At 36.3% G+C, this 18,470-nt stretch overlaps 1 protein-coding gene across 26 annotated transcripts in view; it reads right to left on the bottom strand.

The window, feature by feature from the left end:
* BAZ2B (bromodomain adjacent to zinc finger domain 2B) overlaps positions 1 to 18,470 on the bottom strand; it is a 330,698-nt gene that overhangs the window by 51,703 nt on the left and 260,525 nt on the right. For 16 of the 26 annotated variants that reach the window (XM_059704304.1, XM_059704307.1, XM_059704303.1 and 13 more), the window contains 8 exons: positions 16,254 to 16,464; positions 10,509 to 10,601; positions 10,332 to 10,393; positions 6,073 to 6,138; positions 4,390 to 4,455; positions 2,988 to 3,032; positions 2,711 to 2,743; positions 1,400 to 1,465 (listed from right to left, as the gene is read on the bottom strand). In XM_059704304.1, coding sequence (XP_059560287.1) covers positions 1,400 to 1,465; positions 2,711 to 2,743; positions 2,988 to 3,032; positions 4,390 to 4,455; positions 6,073 to 6,138; positions 10,332 to 10,393; positions 10,509 to 10,601; positions 16,254 to 16,464 — 642 coding nt within the window. The remainder of the gene's footprint in view (positions 1 to 1,399; positions 1,466 to 2,710; positions 2,744 to 2,987; positions 3,033 to 4,389; positions 4,456 to 6,072; positions 6,139 to 10,331; positions 10,394 to 10,508; positions 10,602 to 16,253; positions 16,465 to 18,470) is intronic. The other 10 variants (XM_059704301.1, XM_059704316.1, XM_059704322.1 and 7 more) reach the window with 2 other exon arrangements.

Below are 18,470 nucleotides of genomic sequence, written 5' to 3'. Positions count from 1 at the left end.
TTATAGGGACTTCTCTTCCCTGCACTAGAACCCTGGGCTGGGGCTGGGTGTGGTGCTGGGATCTCTTGCTTCTCAGTGGTGACCTCTGCAGCTGAGATATGCCTCCTAATTTTTATCTGCCACATGTAGGTGGGACCAGCCCATTTAGCGTCTCTGCCCCTCTAAGCAGTATCAATGTGGCTTCTTTATATTTTTAGTTGTAGGAATTCCACTTGGCCAGATTTCACACAGTTCTGAATGATGGTCACTCTGCAGTTCAGTTATAATTTTGATGTGGTTGTGCGAAGATGGGAGTATTGTGTTTAACTATGCTACCATCTTGAAAGGAAGACCCCATTAATTCTAACTTGCTAATGCTTATAGCACTTGATAATCTTAAAATCCTAGGAAGCAGATATCATCATCTCAATTTTAAAAAAGAAATAGCCTGGCCTGGATGATTTGGCTCAGTGGCAGAGTGTCCATCCATGAACCAGGAGGTCATGGTTTGATTCTCGATCAGGGCACATACCCAGGTTGAGGGTTTGATACCCAGTATGGGCTGTGCATGAGGTAGCTGATCAATGATTCTCTCTCATCACTGATGTTTCTCTCTCTCTCTCTCTCTCTCTCTCTCTCTCTCTCTCTCTCTCTCTCCCACTTCAAACCTTTCTGAAATCAATAAAAACATATTTAAAAAGAAAAAAAGAAGGAAAGAGAGAGAGGAAAGAAGGAAGGGAGAAAGGGAGAAAGAAAGAAAGGAAAGAAAAGCCTGAAAAGGTAAAGCAAATTACTTCAGAACCAGGATGGGAATCTGGGTCCCTCACACTCCAAAGCTCTAGTTATAATGTCCAACTGTTTAAATGCAGAATGTATTCCTTTGTAACATATATTATAACCTTTCACTGATTTCTATTAAATTCAAAATAAGCTCATTTTGACTTATTTTAATAGTTTTCTTATTCTGAAGTATCTGTTAAAAAAAAAAGAGTCTATTTTAATTTTACCCGTAGGATGTTAACAATAATTTGGAGAGCAGAAGTCCATAGTTGGAATGACTAGTGTTTGAATTAGGACACACAGAACTTGTCTAGGCATGCCGTAATATTAATTTTGTGAAACTCTGATTACAGTAAAAAATAGCTACTTTTATCTGAATGAATGCCATTCTCTACATTAAAAAAAGATACTTAAAATCTCAGTACAAAACTCAGTATTAACACATACATTGGAATCTTCTTTGCACTCTTTTAATGTTCTAACACTTAGTTACTATCCCTAATCTTTGCTTTGCTTATCAAAACCAGTTAATCATGGCAAACCCATACTCTGAAAAATTTATATTTAAAAGAGCCAATGCTTTTGGAAAAAAACCACTAATTTATAACAAGGTACTATTTTTCTAGAAACATATACTTACTTCTGCTTTCTTGCGAGCTTCCATAGCTTTCATAAGCATCATATGTTGTCGCCTTCTCTCTCGTTCCTATTAGGCCAGATAAAATTAGGAAAATAACTCAATGATTGCTAATTTTCACAGGTGGATTTTCAAATGGAAAACAAAACAGAACAACAACAACAAAAAAACTCAGTATAGCATGTTTAGCATTTATAGACAAGTCACAGTAAATACTAAATATAAGACAAGAATGGCCAGTCTGTGCATGTTTTAGTTCAGGTTTAGAAAGCAAATACAAGAACAATCAAAAGCAAAAAGGTAAAGCAATGAACATGGAGACAGTGTAAACAGAAGCATACAAGATTTACTTATGGTCAGTTGTGATGCTCCTTCAAAAGCTGGCAGAACAAAAAGCATAATGGTTGGCTGGAACAGGTCAGTTACCTTACATCTGCTATTAGAAAAACCACAAATATGTACTATAGCCAATTAAACTAGAGCTTGTGTTGTTCTTAAATTTTTAGATCAGGCAGAAAGTGATTTATAATCACTTTAACGTCATGATTTCAGAATTACTTTTATTTCAAGTATACTATCATTTTGTACGTCCAATAAGCCACCAACAAATTAAAGGGTTTTTTTAAAGCCTTTATACCAATTTAAACTAGTCGTGGTTCATACACTGACACCAATGAAATGGGATAATCCTATTTACTGATGTCTGCCACTTGATGCGCTATTTAAAGCCACAAAAGCTGCACCAGGGGCTAGTAAGTGGAATCTAAAATGCACAATATAAAAATAAGGTAAGCACTGGCTTACTTTGACAATTTCATTTTCTTTAGAATAAAAAAAATCAGAGTTATAATATTTAATCTTTTTTTTTTGTTCAAATCTATCTGGTCCCATTAAAGGGATATTTCTAAAATTAATTCTAAAATTTTTCTATAAAACCAGATTATATTTCATATTCTCTCATCAACCTAACTCAAAATTCCCATTGTATTCAATGGCAGTTTTGTGTCTAGAATGATGGGAGAATATGGGTCATAATTGTCTCAAATTGTATAGTGACCTTTCACTGTGACATCAGTAAGTAAATTTATAGACAGCAACCTTATAAAAGGCTTGCACAATTCAATTAAAAATCTTGGAGATGGATCACACTTCTTGATAGACAGACAAGCAGATGTATGCAATGCACTGTGCTGTAAAGCCATGCAGCAGTATGTAATATGACAGCAGCCAGTGCTACACTTTATGCATTGCTATGACAACCATATATCACAACCAAATCACAATGCGGTGTTAGATGTACAAAAATAAACATACCCATACCATATCTAGTCTATGCCTCTCCAACTCCTGGTAGAAAGAGTTGGCACAACATTATGAAACAGAAATCACAGAGTCACGAAACCAATTTTTTAACCCCCCAAAAGACACCAATACCAAAGCAAGGCAATAAACTGTAAGATGAAGGAAAAACTTAAGCAGAAATTATATTGGAAATATTTAAGAAAATATTTTGAAGATTTTTTTCAAAATAGATTTAAGAAAAATGATAAAATGTTCATTTCAACAAGTATATAAAAATATGTATACAGACCTGATGCTTCAGAAGAACAGCTTGTTGTCTTCTCATTTCTTTTTCCTTAAAGATAAGAAACTTTTAATATATAATTTTGAGGGAAGATTTAGAACATGCTACAAGTATTAAAAATTCCTTTTCTGGGATTCTAGTCTTCCATTAGATTAAAACATAAAATTGCAAATATTCTATCATTTTAAAATTATAAAAAAGCAATTTTATGTAGTTCTACCTAATACATAGGGCTATGTATGACAGTAGCAAGGATCTTTATTCAGTATCCAAATAAACTTAAAATGCAGTGACCTAACAGCACACTTCAATCGCAAGTTCATTGGCGTGACTAGTTGGTCAGCGCATGTCAGATATAAATGGCACATGTATTTTTTTTATGATTTTAATACATTATGTCACAATCTTCAAATCTAGCTGATAACAACTCTCTACACTCTGATTATAGATTCCCAAATATACTCTATAATTAACAGCAGCAATAACATTTCTATATGCTGTATGTAAATGAGAGTGAGAAGAGACAATGCGATCAGTTTGAGATTTTCATGCACCATCCCTAAGGGATGTTGCTTAAAATAAACAATTCTATGAATGTCACCAATTTAAATATTTTATATAAGTTAAGATATGGATAAAATTAATATTAAGGACAGCCATGAAAGGGGATAGAGTCTAAAGAACAAAGTAGGAGAGTAGAGGCTATGTGGAAAAGGTAGCAAATAGTTCCCTGGCTTGATAAGATACATTGTGGTGGCTGTTACCAGAGCCATAGGATCACTCAGCTGTCCGGTATTTCAGTAATCAATTATCAGAACATTGGAAGGTAAGGTGTGGAATGTGTAAGGTACAGGTGTCCAAGTCTCTTACACGTCATGCCAGAAAAATCAAAACCAAAACACCCCCAGACAACACTTGAAATTACAATAATTAACAATGGCTAATTTTATGATGGTAAATACCAGTTGATAAAGGTTTGGTTTTTGTTTCCTTAGCCTTTTCACTTTTTAACAGTTAAAACAGGACATTAATAAAGAGAAAGTTATAATTTAAGGAGAGAATAAGATTTGGGACACAATTTGAAACATAAATGACACATAATGGCTTGGGGAGATCATTCTTATCCAGCAAAACCATACACAGGTATTACACAATAGTTTGCATTTCTGATTTGATGTCTGCTATTTAAAGAACTCAAAGTGTCACATAAAACCTGTATAATAAAATAAAAATATATAAACATACACTACACATACAATAAAAGCACACATTATACACAGGTATCTCTGCTAAACATTGTCTTGGTCATTTTGAGGACAGCTACTTTTTTCATATAACTGATACTGGAATAACATCATATAGTTTTTATTTTTGAAAAACAAAAACTCTGATTCTCATCTAAACTAACCTTTATTCGTTTCTCGGCCTCCAATAATTTGGCATTTGCCGCTTCTTCCTTCTTTTTCTTTTTCGCCTGTGCATGCAAAACAGGTCTCAAAGTCATGCAACAGCACCACAACTTCAAAATAATCTCAGACTTGAAAACAGAACTCATGCCTCACAAGGTACAAAACAATATGGAACATACAGACAGTAACAGAGTTCACACAGTAAACAACATTATATTTAACATACTAATTTTTATTTCTAATAAATGAACATTATGATGTATAGAAAATTCTTAAATTTGTAAGAGTATGTCAGCTTTTCTTATCTCCCTACTTTATTAAAAGTCTGAAACAATTGAGTGTTTGTTACTTTAAAATTTAATTTCTGGTTTTTAAAAGTAAAACATGATCACAATACAAATTAAGAAAATAGGATAAATTTTAACGGATAAATACAAGTTATTTAAAGAATAAATCAGTAACATTTAAAAAGCTGCACATATCCACTTTATTTGAAATTAAAAAAAATACTTGAAATCTGAGATAAAGAAAGCCATTACTCAGTAACATTTAAATGAAAGATGGTAAATTTGATTTTCCCTACCTGTATATTGTGGTTAAATTCAAGGTGTTTTTTTTTTTTTTAATAGAATGGAAACATAATTTTTCATGAAGCACATTTTGAATATCAAGATCCTGCTATCAAATCTGAGCTTCATAATCTTAAGTCATTACCTATCTAATAGCTTCATAACTACCTCATAGTTATTCTCAATTTAGTTTAAGATAGGAATATTTTCTATTGGAGGGTTTTAAGTTAACTTATAATGAGAAAAGAAATATGTATATATTTTTAGAAGAAAAAAAGCCTGTAACATAGAAAACTTCAGCTTCCTGGAGTCCTCAGGGAATAAATTATTCTATATAGCAAGAGTTTCCTGAATAGGTGAGAGATTATAATGAATAACTTTAACATTAAAAGTTTATTTTCACTATTTTGGATGGAAGTAATTTTGAGATATATGCCTGCTTATACATAGTACACTAAAAATTTGTTTTTTTCTTGATTACTTGGAAAAATTATTCTAAACATCAGTTATTATATGTACAATTTGATAGAGTAATGTCTTTCAACTATTAAACTGTTGAAAATTGCTTGCTATTCAACTAAAAGATTAGACTGTTACTAGGCCTTTAGATATGCTGTTTGGAGTTTTTCTTTGTTTTCCCTTGCTATCTTTTGGCTATTGCTTTTGCTGATGCCAAACAGGTCCTCTATTCCTATCAGCTTGTGGGAAAGAGGGATATATTAGAAACCAGAAAACTAAGCTGGTTAAACATTTAAAATTTATTTTTACTTTTCTAATGTTTTATTTCTAAATTAAAAGAAAACATCTGACTATAAGTCTTGATGATTTTTTTCAAAAGTAAAGAACATGAGTTTTCACCCATGATCTTCATGACAATGATATTAGCTGTCCAGAGGTTTTCTCTTTTTATGTTTTCTCAGTTTTCATTGCTAGGATAAAATGAGCTTGCTAAATAAGGTTCAGATAAAGTTTTACTATTACATTACGTTTAAAGAGAATTTCTGATGAATATATTAATATGAGTAAGAGAACTTATATGTAAAATTTTTGTTTTTGCAGACTTTAAACTATATGACTATATTACTTTAATTATATCAAATTTAAGAATACTACCTCTAAAATTTGCTGGGCTCGGAGTTCTTTTTCCATTCTGATTTGTTGTATTCTCTTAATTTTTTCCTGTAGGAAAAAATATGATAATTGAAGATAATAAAGTGAACTAAATATCTAGTTGAAATACTTTAAAGTGGAATGAAATAATTTAAGATATAAGTACAGAATTACCAAAGGTTACCATGGTAGCTATAACATTTAATTATTTAGTTTAACATTATATATATGTTATGTTCATGAAAAATTAATGTGATGCTGTAAAATTTCTCAAAACAATTTATAAAATACAAGTGCTAAGTAAGTATATAGAAACAAGGTAAACCAAGCTAATTAGACTCATTTAACCTGTGGATCTCCTTAATAAATATTTTCAATTACAAATAATACTTACTTTGAAATAAATACAGGAGAGAATGGTAGAAAAAAAAAAGTGTATCAGGAATCAGAAAACCTAGGCTAGTTCTGCTACTGTCATTCATTGCATGATCTTGGGCAAATAACTACTCTCATCTACAATAAGGAGAGTCGCTTGCACCTTCTCTGTGTATCATCATTAAAATGCTTTTAAAAAAAGAGACAGTGCCACACAATTGCAATAGATTATTATTAACAACAATTTCCACAGTGTAATTTCTTATTTCACATGGTAAATACCACGATGACATTGTTTTTAACTATCACAATAAGCCAAATTCAGAACATTACTTAAAAATGGATTAATTACAATTTTATATTCTAAGGAAAGATTCATATGAATAATTGGCAGTCACAGTGTCTAAATTTACGGTTTAGAATTTAGTGTTCACTGAAATTCTCAGAAGAACTTTACAGTTTGAATTGAAAAAAAATCTCATACTCTTAAAGCACATCATTAACAATTTCATGTTCACAAACTCCTTTAAACTCAAATTGGCAATGATGAGAATACATAGTTGTTTTTTTTTAAAAATCCACATTTTCCTACTTGCCAATTGCATCTGTCCTAGGATTTCCAGAACCAATACATTTTATACTGCTGTATATTACAGTACCTATTCCAATATTCAGATGCTAATTTACCTACTGAAGCTATACTTTAATATGTTTTTAAACATTTCCTTTTTGCAAACTGATGCTATTGATTCCCTATAGGAGTATACCACAGGATAATGAGACTTCTGAAATTACTATTCTGATATAAGAAGACTTAATCACATTCTATGATTTTGCTGTTGGAGGTCCTATCATAGTTTTGAATACTAATTATAACTTGCCAAAAATAAAAACTCTAGTGTATCTTTTGTTTCATTTCCAAGTTGTAGATAAGGTTGGACTTAATCCATATTTGAAGTATTTATTTAAATTAGAACTTGAGACCTAAGTAAAGCATATGCTTGATTTAATTTTTCTGCTTTTGTCAATCATTAGGTTATAAAGGTGGTATCTTCTCATGACAGCAAAAGTCATTAATTGTTCTCTTATGAACAGAGATAGGTATGGCATCTTGGGGTTAGTTCATTTAGTCTAGAGCTTTATCTTAACTGTCCTAGTGATTTATTTACAGGTACATATATTTGGCATTGCTGTTATTAGCATTAGAAGGGAGAAACATTATTTTCATTATTATAACTAGTAATAATAATTACTCATGTTGTGGTGACCCCCAACAATAAATTATTTTCGTTGCTACTTCATATCTGTAATTTTGCTACTGTTATGAATCATAATGTAAATATCTGATATGCAGGATGTATTTTCATTGTTACAAATTGAGCATAATTAAAGCATAGTGATTAATCACAAAAACAATTTGTAATTATATATGTGTTTTCCAATGGTCTTAGGCGACCCCTGTGAAAGCGTCATTCGACCCCAAAGGGGTCGCGACCCACAGGTTGAGAACCACTGTACTAGGTAGAAAAAATAATCCAGAGGATAAGAAGCACATGGCACTATTTATTCTAGATCAAATGCTGACTTTAAAATAAGCAATATGGCCCTGCTGGTGTGGCTCTGGGGTTGAGTGTCGACCTATGAACCAGGAGGTCATTGTTTGATTCCTGGACAGGTACATGCTCGGGTTATAGGCTCAATTCCAAGTAGGGGGGGATGCAGGAGGCAGCTGATTGATGGTTCCCTCTCATCATTGATGTTTCTGTCTCTCTCCCTCTGCCTTCCTTTCTGAAATCAATAAAAAAATTTTTTTTAATAAAATAGGCAATAGGTAACTGACTAAGCTATAGTTTGATTCATTTTGTTGGCAATAAGGAGTAGTCAGATGGTATTCTGAAACTGGCCTCAGATAAATATCTTGATGAATATCTAAGACCAGCTCATTTATATTAATGTTTCTGGAAACTTGGAACTCAATGCCTTTTTGATAAGCAGGAAAAGCTATGTATTTGTTGGTTGTAGCCACTTCAAGACTTTAGGATTACAAAGCTGAATTTAAGTGCTGATGAGATTTGATGGGTCTCTAGCCATTAGGATATAGGATAAGCTATTAAAATGTGTACCAGAAACAAGCATATTTCACTTTAAAATGAGATGTAAACTTAATTATATATGTGTAATAGGCAGTAAATATTAAAACTTATAGTCTCTTTGGCAGAAACAATTAACAAACAAAGGAAGGAATTTGAGTTTACAATGGACTACTTTTAATTACAGTAAAAGAATGAATGTACCATACAATTTGGGTTTTATACCTATCTTTTAAAAAGTGAGCATTTGCTTTGTGCCAGGTACTGTGGTAGGCACTTTTCACTCATTATCTCATTTGATCTTTAGATAATGCAGTTATTTTTTGTCATAATTGAGGAGATAGACTTAGAGGTTTATTAATTCACTTAAGGGTCACAAAACCCTTTTTTATTTTTAAATATTTTTTTACTGATTTCTCCCCCCTATTGGGGATGGAGTCCGCAACCAGGGCATGTGCCCTGACCAGGAATCAAACCAATGACCTCCTGGTTCAAAGGTAGATGCTAAACCACTGAGCTACACTAGCCTGGAGCAATATTCTTAAGTAGCAGAGCCCATCTTCAACTCTAGGCTGCCTAAATACAAACTCTTAATTCTGAATCCCAATTCTAGATCAACTCTCTCTAATCATACTGCTTAACTAAATGCTGGAATGAAACTTAAAAGATAACCACATCAAATCCAACCCAAGACATTTATTTTGCAGCTACTTATACAACACAATTGACTTCATTTCATACTCAAAAATAACTACTTGCTGTTTAAAAATTTTGAAGGAATAGGAGTCTCTCCCAATTTCCTTTCTGCTTTAATGGTTAGGTGAGTATGTAAGAGATGGAAGAGTAGTTCACATATTCCCATCTTAAATGAAGTCGAATGTCTTATCAAGGCAATGCTTTTCCTATATGAATTTAAAAATTACTTCGTCTATTGATACTTAATTTTGAAAACTAGATAAGGGAAGGATATTATAATGTACAAAAGAATGCTACATATGGTGAAATAATGCTCTCTTTATTTTTTTTGCAATAGTAATTTATATTTTCATTTTTAACATTAAGAAGCAATGAGGCAAATCTTATTCTATATAACTTTAATTTAATTTTTTACTAGTACTTTACATATTTTAGAACAAGCTTTTGTTATGAAAATTTGAACATTTAAGCACTACCCTTCATTATTGATACACTAATTTTAAAACTTTGATAGTTGTTCTAGATGCCAACTTACATTCAAGTTCTATCAGGATATTAAAAGTACTTACAAAAATTTATGTTTGGTGATCACTTTTTAGACAACTTGGAAGTAGGAGACATGGTTTAAAAATTAGGTGAATTTTAAATAATGAAAAGGAAAGCTTTCTAAATAAGATATACAGCATTAATAAGAAATACTAGTGAATACTTATAGAAATACTTATACTATTTTGCCGGAACCGGTTTGGCTCAGTGGATAGAGCGTCGGCTTGCGGACTGAAAGGTCCCGGGTTCGATTCCGGTCAAGGGCATGTACCTGGGTTGCGGGCACATCCCCGGTGGGAGATGTGCAGGAGGCAGCTGATCGATGTTTCTCTCTCATCGATGTTTCTAACTCTCTGTCTCTCTCCCTTCCTCTCTGTAAAAAATCAATAAAATATATTTAAGAAAAATAAAAAACAAAAAATAAAAAGTAAAAAAAAAAAAAAAGAAATACTTATACTATTTTTATATGAAATACTTATGGTAAGTATTACATATACAAATAGATCCCTAAAATAACACCTGGGTTTTAACATTAGTTCCAATGTGTAAACTTACCTGTTGTTTCATAATCTTTATCTGTTCTTTTTGCTTTCGCTTCTCCTCAGCAGCCATTATTGCTATGATGAAAAACCAAAGCACAGATACCATCAGAAAAGGAATGAAGAAGAGGTGTCTTTCATGAATTATCCAATATTTATGCTTAAAGTTTATGCTATTATTTAAATCACCCACCTTGTTGTTTTTTAGCTTCTTTGGCAACCCGAGCCTGTTCCTGCTTTTGAAGTTTTCTCAAAAGCTTTATTTGTGCTGCTTGCCTGGCTATTTCTGAAAAATACAAAATTTTAAAGAGTATCATTAACAACTTTACATAACTGCCATCTAAAAACAACCTAAAAACTTTGTGAAATTGGTATCATCAGGAAGGACACACTTTTTAAAGAAAACTGCCTAAGATTAGAAATGAAGTAGGAGAATTGTGTGGCAGAAAATGTCATGTTCATTTCCCTTAGAAATTGCCAATCTATTTCATCAAATATGATCCCGTATATGAAACTACCCAAAAATGATGCTTCTCTTCATTCTCATCACAGAGAATAATCTAAGCACATTTCTTTTCACATTTCATCTAATTGCCACTTAGTAGAAAAGTAACTGCAAAAAAACTTGATTTAGCTTCAGTCTTAAAAATAACAAAATGTATAAAAATGAAAAAGAACCCCAAAAAAACCCAAACATAATGTCACCCCAAACTTAACACTTCAGCTATATAAATGGTAAAGTTTCTGAATCCAATGAAATTTTCATTAATGAAGGAGAGAGACTAAATCTCCTAAAAAAAAAAAAAAGTATAGAGTAAAGGACAACTAACTTAGTTCTCATAATTTTTAAGGATAAATGTACTAGTATGACTAGAATCGACAGGGCATAACAGTGTTCCCAGTTCTTCATTCCTCCCTCTATCCATGTCATTTGCAATGTGACTCTGCAGCTGCTCTCATCAAGACGTGCAATGTATTTTCTTGTCCCTTGATTCTGAGTTCAGTCATGTGATCTTCTTTGGCCAACAGGATGTTAGCAGTTGTGATGAAAGAGGTTTGAAAAGTGTACTTGTACTTGTACTCTTTCTACTCTTACTCTGTGCCTTGTCCTTTCGAGTGAGGATATGTTCGGGCTAGTCTGCTGGGGGTTGAGATACATGGAGCCAGCTGACTGCCAACATCTGAACAAGAACAGCCAAGATCAGCAGTGCCTCCTTATGCATCTCAAGCTGATTTCATCTGCACATGTCATGCTCAGTGGTATACACCACTGATGTGTTGTGGTTGGTTCTTTCCCAGAATTATTGTGGCAATAGGTAACTGATACAGAAAACATGTAATGTCATGCTTTCTTTGCCAGCAAAGTTGGTTGGAATACTTCTAACTATAAAGTGGTTTACCATAACACCAAAAATCATTTCAGAAAATACTTTACATTAGACATTGTTTTAAACTATGTCACAGATGAAGTTTTAAGAAACCTATATATTTTTCCAACATCATCTATTTTTTTCATTGATTTTTAGGGAAAGTGGAAGGGAGGGAAGAAAGGGGAGGGAGAGAGAGAGAGAAAGAGAGAGAGAGAGAGACATTGATGTGAGAGACATCGATTTGTTGTCTTCTGCACATGCCCTGACTGAGGCTAGGGATCAAACCTGTAACTGAGGTATGTGCCCTTGACTGGGAATCAAATCCATGACCCTTTGGTCCATGGGCTGATGCTCTAACCCCTGGGAAACACTGGCAAGGGCCCAACACCATTTATTGAATAGACTACTTTTAGCCACTGTATGTTTTCGTCTTTGTCAAATATTAATTAACTATAAAAGGTGTGCATTTATTTTTAGGCTATTTTGTTCCATTGATCTATATGTCTGCTTTTATGCTAGTAGCATGTTGTTTTAATTAGTATGTCCTTGTAGTATAGTTTGGTATCAAGTAGCTTGATTTTCTTTTTCTTCTTTTTTTTTGTTTAATTATTCCAACTTTGTTCTTCTTTCTCAAGATCACTGTTGTATTTGGGCACTGTTGGTGTGAATGCAGATTGGTGCAGCCACTGTGTAAAGCAGTATGTTACCTCAAAAAATTAAAAATGGAACTGCCTTATGACCCAGCAATTCCACTTTTGAGAATATATCACAAAAAACTCAAAACACTAATTTGAGAGATTTATAATAAAAACAAAGCAGCCAAAAAAGAAGTCAATATTATGATGTTGTTTATAATAAATAGAAATAAATCAGGCTTTTTCTCTAGAAATAAACAAAACAAAAAAACATAGAAGTAGTAAAATCCTGTTAGTCTTTTTTGTCAATTTTATAATTAAACCTTTATTTTACATTGACATTTATGCATATATGATATATATGACATATATATGACATATATATATATATATGTATATATATATATATATATATATATATATATATATATATATATATATACACACTAGCGGCCTGGTGCATGAAATTCGTGCACTCAGCGGGGGGTCCCTCACCCCAGCCTGTGCCCTCTCACACTCCAGGAGCCCTTGGGGGAGCCCATAGGAAGTGGGCCAAAGCCATCAGTTGGATATCCTTAGCGCTACCACAAAAGCGGGAGAGGCTCCTGCCACCACCACTGCCCTCACCAGTCGTCAGCCTGGCTTCTGGCTGAGCGGCGCTCCCCCTGTGGGAGTGCACTGACCACCAAGGGGCAGCTCTTGTGTTGAGTGTCTGGCCCTTGGTGGTCAGTGCACGTCATAATGACTGGTCGTTCTGCTGTTCGGTTGATTTGCATATTAGCCTTTTATTATATAGGACTAGAGGCCCGGTGCACAAAAATTTGTGCACTCGGGTGGGTCCCTCAGCCCGGCCTGTGCCCTCTCACAATCTGGGGCCCCTTGGGGGCCCCTTCCCCTGGCTGCTGGCACCAGTTTTCCTCTGGTGCCCGGAACCCAGGCCTTTGCTCTTCTCCGGGAGGATGCCCGCGCAGTGGGCGAGGGGCTTAGCTCTTTTAAAAATACTTCTGAACGTTTGGTAAATAACTCTGTAGGAATCTACTTTCTGAAACATGCTGGTTGTTAAGGGCTGATTTGGGTAATCAACAAAATGTATGTTAAAATCCTAATCCCCAGAACCTCAGAATGTACCTGTATATAGAGATAAGATCTTTAAAGAGGGGATTACATTAAATTGAGGCAGTTCCAGTGGGACCCTTAGCCCATCTCACTGAAGTCCTTATAAGAAGAGGAATGTTGGGGTCCTGCCTCAGCAGGTCCAGGGGTTCCCAAAGGTGTGGATGGAGTTGGCGAAGAAGGAATGACACAGAGTCAGCGTTCAGGTGATCATCATAGCCAGGTTCTCTTTTTATTGTCCTGTTACATCTATATTTATACTATTTGATCCTATAAGCATGCCTCTATAAGCTTTTTTTTTGCCGAGGAGAGCATGGGGTCCGTTTATTGGGGGGTCAGTCAAAGGGGGAGCTGGCTAGGGTGGGGTAGGGCAGCTACTTGTCTGGCCCCCGAGAAACCCAACTTGAGTCCAGAGCCTCGACCACTTTGAAGCCAAAGTCTTCCTCCACCTTTATCTGCACAGGGGCCAGCTCCGGAGTCAGCGGGACTCCCACCCGGCCCCCTTCCGGTGGCACTCGACGACTCTTCCAAACGCTGGGCCCCTTGCCAGGGGCCGGGCTGCTGGCTTCTGTGGGCGCTGGCATCCTCCTGGGTGGGGACAGCCCCTCTTTCTTTGGAGGCTCGTTCTCAGCGTTGCCTGGGGTGGGGGCATCTGTGCCCTGGCTGCCCTCGTCCTCCAGTAAGATGGTGAACTGGCTGGCCCGGTAGTTGTCGCCGTAGGAGTCCAGCACCTTCATGAGGAACCTCCACTCTTGCTGGAGTCTCTGTGTTATTCTCTATATGTGATGGAGCCTGTTCAGGACCCGCTCCTTCGCCTGCTCGATCTCCCTGCAGTGCCGATCCAGCGCCTGGTATTTCCTGCCATTGAGTTCCCCTTGGCACTGCCGTTGCCGGCCTCAGGCTGCCTCCTCCTCTTGTCTCACTCCTGGAGGCTGGAGCTGCCCAGACCCCCAGACACGAACTCCACTTCGGTCTCAAGCTCGCTCTCCAGGATGTGACCACCTTCAGCAGAGGCAGCGCCAGCTCCCAGCCAGGAGGTGCTGAGAACTCCTCAAAGCCCACAGCTGCCATGGACCCTTCTCTCTGCTCCAGCTCCATTTCTCCCTGGCTCCTGGCGCAGAACTTCCAACCTTGCAAGCCTCTAGTTTAAAGTGGCTTGCGAAACTACAGCCCATCCGATTTCACAGCCAGGCACCCAGGCCCGGCTGCTAAGCCTCCTGGGAGTTGTAGTTCTCTATTTCCGGCTTGCCTCCCTCGCCCCACCCGACCCCAGTCCCAATCGAAAGGCCCTGCTGGCTGGTCTAACCCTGTGGCCAGGCATCTGAGTCACCTCGGGTCTTTATTCCTGTCCCGACACCATGCCATCTGACCATGGGGACTCTCCTCTTGGGAGGCCCCTGGGTTTCTTCTGGGTCTCCTCAGCCCAGTCACCGGATCGTGTGCCCGAGCGGCAACGCAGCCCGGGCGCCTGGGTCTCCTGCTGGGTCTCCTGCTGGGGCCTGGCTGCATCACCTGGATCGCGTGCCCCAGAAGCAACGCAGCCCCAGCGCCTGGGTCACCTTCTGGGTCTCCTGCTGGGGCCTGGCTGCTCGCCCCTGGGGTCCAGATGGTGTCCCCAGGCAGCTATGCAGCCTGGCCTCTGGCCCCACCTCTGGGTGTTCTCCCATCACTGGTGATCAGTGATCTGAGAAGCCAGGCAGGGCAGGGAAGAGGCAGACATCCGCCTCTTCCCTGCCCCACCCAGCTTCTCTGATTACTGGCCCAGGGCCGGCAAAGGTAGCCAGGTTCTCCTATCACAGAAGCCGGCAAAGGCGGCCTGGCTTCTCCAAGCAAAGGCAGCTGGGTTCTCTGGCTCTTGGCTGCCACATGGGTTTCCAATTGCAGTCAGCGGCAGGTGGCTTCTTCCCTCCTTCCCCTTTCGCCTCCCAGCATTGCGCCTACTATGCAAATTAACCGCCATCTTGGTTGGCAGTTAATTTGCATATCGCCCTGATTAGCCAATGGGAAGGGTAGTGGATGTACGGCTAATTACCATGTTTCTCTTTTATTAGATAGGATGCTTGTGAACACAAGATACCAACACATATATTTATATACATTCAAACAGTCTTAAGAGGCTTCATATTTGTAACCCGTAACTCAAACTCATAGCAGAATTACTTTAGTCAGCATTCTCTGTATCAGATATAACAGGAGATGTTCATGTTGATAATTTATGTATGATTTAAAATCATAAATACATTTGAGATTATTATGAGCACTTTGTGCTCAATAAATGATCATTTTCGTTTATCTTAAAATGAATACATTCTGATTTAAATATATTAGATGGGCATTTTGAAATTATGTAATATATCCAAACTGCAGAGGAACCCAAACTAAGAGCCTGGGGTTACTCACCAGCAATTGGAGTTCTCTGATTGAAAATTTACTGCACAGATCCACATATTTTGGTTATTCCCTTGTACCACCTCAAGGAATCGGGAGCTGTTAACATGAGAATTCCAGAAGGTTGGCACAACCCTGAGGTGTGTGCCAAGTGCTGGTTGATTCCCTTTCTGTGTGAGCTTTAAAAGCTTATCACCCACCTTTGTAATTCTAAACACACAGGGTAGGATGAGTTTATGAGTGTGGCTCTTGAAAGGAGCTTACCTAATCAAAGAACTCCAGTTACCAGTGGGACTCTTAATTTTCCCTTTATTTTAACACAAATATCTATATTTTAGAAATTGAGAGCAACGTCAAATCATTAAGTCAAAAACGGATGAAACGTACTTTTCAGTATGAGAATTGCAATGTCAGATACATTATGCCTTTTACCTTGAGCTTGCAGTTTTCTTAGCAATTTGGCATCTGTGTTATCTAGAAATTCAGCACCGCCAACATTCGGAGGCCGGCCCTTCCGACGTCTCATCCTGGACTCCTCTCTTGCCCTCTGTCTCTCTGGATTTGGCGGTCTTCCTCTACGGCCCTCCATTGCTCTGATGCGAGGAATGACATCCTCTTCTTTTAAAAGACACCATTGCATTCCCTTTTAATGAACATTTTAGAGAAGTAGTGTTAAAAAATAGACACAAGTGTTCAATAAGCCAGAAAATTCTAGGTAAATTTACAGGCATTTTGAAATGTATAAAGCAGGTACAATCCTTAAGAATTGTATTTTTAAAATTAAATTTATGTTTATATTTGTTCTTTGGCATATCTTTTGTATGCTAACTTTAAATACCTAAAGAGAACTATATCTATATAAACAAAAATTATATAAATAGAGATATATACCTTAATCACCATTTCTGAATTATAATGACCATCACGTTGGCAGATAATTAAAAATACCAGTTGTGCGATGACATCTTATGGATTGTTCTCATGGGTTATTAGTACAGCCAAACACTAGGCTATTTCAACAACAGATAAAAGTATCTCTTTAGAGAAATCTTATAGCTAATAAATCAAGAAGAAATGCAAGAGATAAAATATCTGCATTTTGCAATGTCTGATGAATTAATGGATCTAAGCATTGAACTTGCATGTCTGCCAATCACCCAAAAGAGACAACCAGATAGACATCAGCTTCCTGATAGAGGTTCACACCATCACCCCTCTATATTAGTCTTACCAAAAAAATCAAAACTAGATTTGATTAAGCCTCTAGATTTAATGACTATAATTTCACAGGAAACAGGGTGAGAAGTGTATGTTAAATTACATAGCAAAATCCAGTCTATAGGAAATTACAAATTACCCATTTTCTTCAATAAATTTCAAGAAGTAAACAGACTATAAGGAGCCTCACAATATGTATTAAAAAATCCCAAAGATAAGTGTGGACCTTATCTAGAACCTGATTCAAACAGACAAAGTGGTCAGAAAATTATAACAGTTATGGGGCAACTGAAAATTTGAATAAGGACTGATATTTGAAGATATTAAGAAATTATTATTTTAAAATGTGATAATGGTACTGCGATACTCTTGTAGATTACTCTTGTAGGTTACAAGAGTCCCTATCTTTTATATAAATAAATTGAAATATTTACAGATGAAATAAGACATATAAGATTTGTTCAACAAATTATGGAAGAGGTGAAGCAGATGGGGGTATATGTTAAACAATATTAGCCATGTGATAGTTTCTAAAGCTGATGATGGGTACATGGTATATATTATTCTGTCTACTTTTGTGTCTATTTGAGATTTCTAATTATAAGTTTCCTGACAGAAATACATATAACAGCATCATGCTAGTGTATTACAGAAATATTCCTGCTCAGTGTATAGATACAATCTGAGTCTAGTTTCCATTATCCTCCGTATGTCAATCAAAACAAGTACAATTTTATGTTTTCTAACTCATAGCAATATGTCCAAAGTAATATGCTCATATATTGAAAAGGCATCCTTTAAAAATAATCCTTTGAAGAAATTGTTTTAGTATTCTGTTTCTTACTTATTTTTTTTAGAGATAACGCATTTAGTGTGAAAATTAAGGAAATTTTATAAATGTTCTTTTTTCTTACAAGAATCTAGCTTAAAACAATTTAACTTGAACCTCTGTGGGTAATTCTGCAACTACAACCAACCAAAAGTTCTCAGGTTCTACTTTATGCTATGATTCCTAACCTAGGGCAAGGTGTCTATGCCTATCTCATTAAATGGGTACTAAAGACACAAATAATACTCCTGCTGCCATAGCCGAATTCAGCTACACCTACATTCCAAGCAGGGTGCTTTATTTCATTCATTGTGAATACATAATATACTTTCATCTTCACACCAGCTCTACCTAACAAAGTGGTTTTGGTTGTTCCTACAGTATAACTGAAGGAATTCAGGCCCAGTGAGGTTAAATAATTTCCTGAGGAATAGAGGCAATAAGGAACAGAACTGTGATCCAAACCCAAGACTGTCTCACTCTAAAACCTTGTTCCTGACCACTACATGTACCGCACTGATGTTACAAACATGTTCTTATACTTAGTATCTGATCACGATATTCAGACATGAAAGCACAGCCAAGATTATGTCAAGACAGAA

Source organism: Myotis daubentonii, chromosome 7 (genome assembly GCF_963259705.1).
Source record: "Myotis daubentonii chromosome 7, mMyoDau2.1, whole genome shotgun sequence".
NCBI lineage: Eukaryota > Metazoa > Chordata > Mammalia > Chiroptera > Vespertilionidae > Myotis > Myotis daubentonii.
This window is presented reverse-complemented; position numbering and strand designations above follow the sequence as displayed.